This window comes from Lindgomyces ingoldianus, assembly GCF_010093535.1.
Source record: "Lindgomyces ingoldianus strain ATCC 200398 unplaced genomic scaffold BDR25scaffold_68, whole genome shotgun sequence".
Classification (NCBI taxonomy): domain Eukaryota; kingdom Fungi; phylum Ascomycota; class Dothideomycetes; order Pleosporales; family Lindgomycetaceae; genus Lindgomyces; species Lindgomyces ingoldianus.
Window position 1 is genome coordinate 208,726 of NW_022985229.1, and position 3,813 is coordinate 212,538.

Sequence of the window (3,813 nt, forward strand, 5' to 3'; positions counted from 1 at the left end):
TCTAATAAGACACATAGACTTGCAGGCTTGCAGGCTATGCAGGTAGTTTTAGAAACAGCATGCAGACATGCAAAGCATGCAAACCTATGTATATAGTCTTAATTACAACTATAGTTAGAAGGTTGTGATTACTGTTTAGTTTATTATTTAGTCTTTACTTATTTTATAAACTAAGAGATAATTAAAACCTTTACAAAGGAAACATTGTTGCCTTGTATATCTTGCACTATATATACCTCTAACCCTATCCTAACAGATTAGGTTTACTGGCTCCCTATACCAGCCGCTAGGTCAAACCACAACCTGCCTACTCTCATTCTCTCTCCTCCCTATACTCCGCTCGACGGACTGTACACCCGATCTAGCTAAGTCTATTCCCTACCGCTAACACACCCCCATAGGCCGACGTACTTCCGAAAATACCATTTCGCCGAAGTAAGGATTGTAACAAATAGCTACAGTATTTATTATGCTTTGTATAGTAGCTGTATAGCTTGCCTTCTTATAGCGTGTGTAATTTATAAAGTTAATGTTATTATACATAAGTACTTGCTTTAAGTCTTTTATAAAAACTTATAATTTATTCTTTTTAGCACTATTAGTTCTTATTAGCCTAAAAGTTTATAAGTAATTTTAGAAGTTCTAGAAGTTTTAGAAGTTTTAGAAGTTCTAAAAGTTTTAAAGTATTAAAAGTATTAAAAGTATTAAAAGTATTAAAAGTATTAAAAGTATTAAAAGTATTAAAAGTATTAAAAGTATTAAAAGTATTAAAAGTATTAAAGGTACTAAATAGTATATATACTTAAGCTTTTTCTACAATCTTATTTATTAGCTTATTAGCATAATAATATTAATAATATAACTTAAGTCTACTTAAGACTTTAATTACGTAACACTTTATTTTAAACTTAATAAAATAAGCATCTAGCATAAAAGCTAAAGTGTTTAATCTCTTTTTAGCCTAAAAAAGTATATAATACTAGTAATAGTAAACACGCGCTTCTTTATTACATTAGACTTATTAGCACTCTAGTAGCTTACATATCCCTAGCGTAAATTATATAATATGCTTATAATAAAGTTGTACTAAGTTAGTGCTTAATTTTAAATAGTCTAACTAGCATTATTAAAGTTAAGTATTAATATATCTATATTAAAATTAAATTTTTTAAAGTATATTTTTTATACTAGCTAATTTAGCTTTAAAGTATAATAATTTATTACATTTTTTTTATAAAAGACTTTTTATTTTATAGAGTAAGTTTATTAAAGTTTTTAACAGGCGCTGCCTGTTACGCGCCTTATAATACTAGTAATGCTTAAAGAGTGTATTATTCTTCTTATTATCTACTTATTTTAGCATAAAGTCTTAAAAGCTTTATTAGACAGTCTGTAACATGTCTACTATGTACTGTAACTTCTTACGCTACAACATAGAACTATAACGCTGTATAAAGGCGCTAGAGACCTTGCCTACCTAGGTAAAGTTACTAGAGGCACCTATATTATTATTATAGTTTATAAGTTAATCTAGCATAAACATATTATTATTTTATTTAATTAGAGGGTCACTTATTAGCTAAAAGAGCCTAAAAAGTAGGCTTAATAATAAAGAGAGGTTGCTAAATAAAGCTATAGTTAGCGCGTCTACTAGTGCGTCTGCTAGCGCGTTAGATAGAGTGCTAGCATTGTTTATATTTAATATATATTATAAAGCAAAATAAGCGCTTTATAATAATAGCAATTTTAAGAATTTTAACATAGTATTAGAGAGTAAAGTATACTGTTAAAAATAGCAACATTAATAGCTAATAAATAAATTAAAATACATATAAATAACTACTATTTTCTCTTAGACCTTTAGAATAGAATTGCCTCTTTTTTATTTAGTGTGTTTTAATTAGTTTAAAAGTTTCTAGAAGTTCTTAGAAGTTTTAATTAGGTTAGAAGTTTTAAAAGTTCCGTCTATTCTTAAATAAGTTAAAGGCAATTCTAGGTTAAGGGTCTGACTCGTGAGATAAGCAGCATATACGCTGTGGTTTTAGCACAGCGACCGGCTCGCCTGTCCCGCATATCAAGGAATTTTCGATGTTCTTCTATGGCCCGAGCTTCTCCCGGTGCTAATCCGCAGATGCCCCATTTCAGGGGCAAACTACATCCGTCAAAAGCTCATCGATCCCTGTTAGCGTCTAATACATCATTCTTCGTTATTATCATGGCCGTGTTGCCATTTTCTGCTTTCCTAATTTCCCTTCTCTTGCTTCCATTAGCAACATATTCGTCTCTCCCGCCGACATGCTACGGTTTCGACGGAAAACCCGACATATATCCACGTCAATGCACAAACTCGTCAATGTGCTGCTACCTCAACCGCACTGACTCATACCCTGACGACGAATGCATCCAAGGACTCTGTCTCAGTCATGCAGGTGACATGGCCGGACAATACTTCGTTGTCGCCTGCACGGACTTGGACCGAAAAGGTGGGGTGTGTTCGGCCGTCTGGAATGAATGCGGTATGATATATTGCTGCTGTTCAGCACAGCGCATTAATGCTAGCATTCGGATACTGCTAACTTGTCCTAGGTAACGACGGACACGGTTACACGCAAGCTACGCGCTGCGCGGACAATTCATGGTGTTGCAACAATGCGAATATAACATGTTGCGATGGCAACCTGGGCTTCTTGCTGAATGAAGCCGGCACGAAGATTGTTTCTCGGCCCAGGGTTGCGTCCACGGCAGCGCTCTCGCCGGCGTTATCTGCTACATTCACGCCTCGTACTGACAGCTCGCTTTCTCCTACGGCTCCGATGTCGCTGACGACAAGGAGCGATTCACCAACTCCTCCACCGCCGAGCGCCACTGCCTCAGAGGCAATAAATAGATCATTAGGGCTCACCACGTCTGATAAGATCAAGATAGGCCTTGCCGTTCCTGGCGCCGTTGCTGGTGTGGCTGCTCTCGGATACACGATCTATAAGTGGAGAACGAAGGTTGTTGCGCAGAAGGCATAGAGAGCGATAATCGAAGTGCGCTCGATAGTATTAAGTAGGAGCCCTGTCCTTATAAGAACGAGAGAGACCACTATATATGTCGCACGTGTCTCACGCGATATCATACCCATGTACTGCACTATTCACTCATTAGGCATAGCTCCTATTTCGTACAGTATATAGTCAGCTCAGAGCTCTATTAAGCTCCTCAGACCTTACAATACACTCGTTTAATCCACCTTGTTTAGATCTCACTACCTTGTTAACTCGCTTCCCATATGACCCCTCCTTAGCTTATGCAAGAGTTGTGAGCATAGAGTTGCGCTCTAGACTAGTACTATAGTCACCACTGCACATTTAGCTTTTGCATCTAGCTTAAAGGGCCCTGTAAACCTTAACACATATTAATTACAGATTGCTTACTAGCTAAGCCTAATTAACTAGATAATAACCTTCTGTCTATTCTACACATATTAATTATAGATTACTTACTACTTAAGCCTAATTAACTAGACAATAACCTTCTGTCTATTCTAAAACATATTAATCACAGATTGCTTACTACTTAAGTCTAATTAACTAGACAATAACCTTCTATCTATTCTACATATATTAATCACAGATTGCTTACAAGCTAAGCCTAATTAACATAACAATAGCCTTCTGTCTATTCTAAAACATATTAATTACAGATTGCTTACTACTTAAGCGTAATTAACTAGATGATAACCTTCTGTCTATTCTAAAACATATTAATTACAGATTGCTTACCACTTAAGCCTAATTAACTAGACAATAACCTTCTGTCTATTCTACA

At 35.5% G+C, this 3,813-nt stretch overlaps 1 protein-coding gene across 1 annotated transcript; it reads left to right on the forward strand.

Moving 5' to 3' along the window:
- Positions 1-2,145: 2,145 nt before the first annotated feature.
- BDR25DRAFT_347553 (uncharacterized protein) lies at positions 2,146-3,232 on the forward strand. Its single transcript, XM_033694277.1, has 2 exons — positions 2,146-2,516; positions 2,587-3,232. Exons 1-2 carry the CDS (start codon positions 2,216-2,218, stop codon positions 3,015-3,017), a joined length of 732 nt encoding a protein of 243 aa, XP_033539740.1. The 5' UTR covers positions 2,146-2,215; the 3' UTR covers positions 3,018-3,232.
- Positions 3,233-3,813: the final 581 nt, after the last annotated feature.

Excerpts from the sequence above, each read along its gene's own strand:
- BDR25DRAFT_347553 (XM_033694277.1), top strand. The coding sequence starts at position 2,216 with ATGGCCGTGTTGCCATTTTCTGCTTTCCTAATTTCCCTTCTCTTGCTT. Across the intron at positions 2,517-2,586 it reads GGCCGTCTGGAATGAATGCG|GTAACGACGGACACGGTTAC; the intron begins GTATGATATATT and ends AACTTGTCCTAG.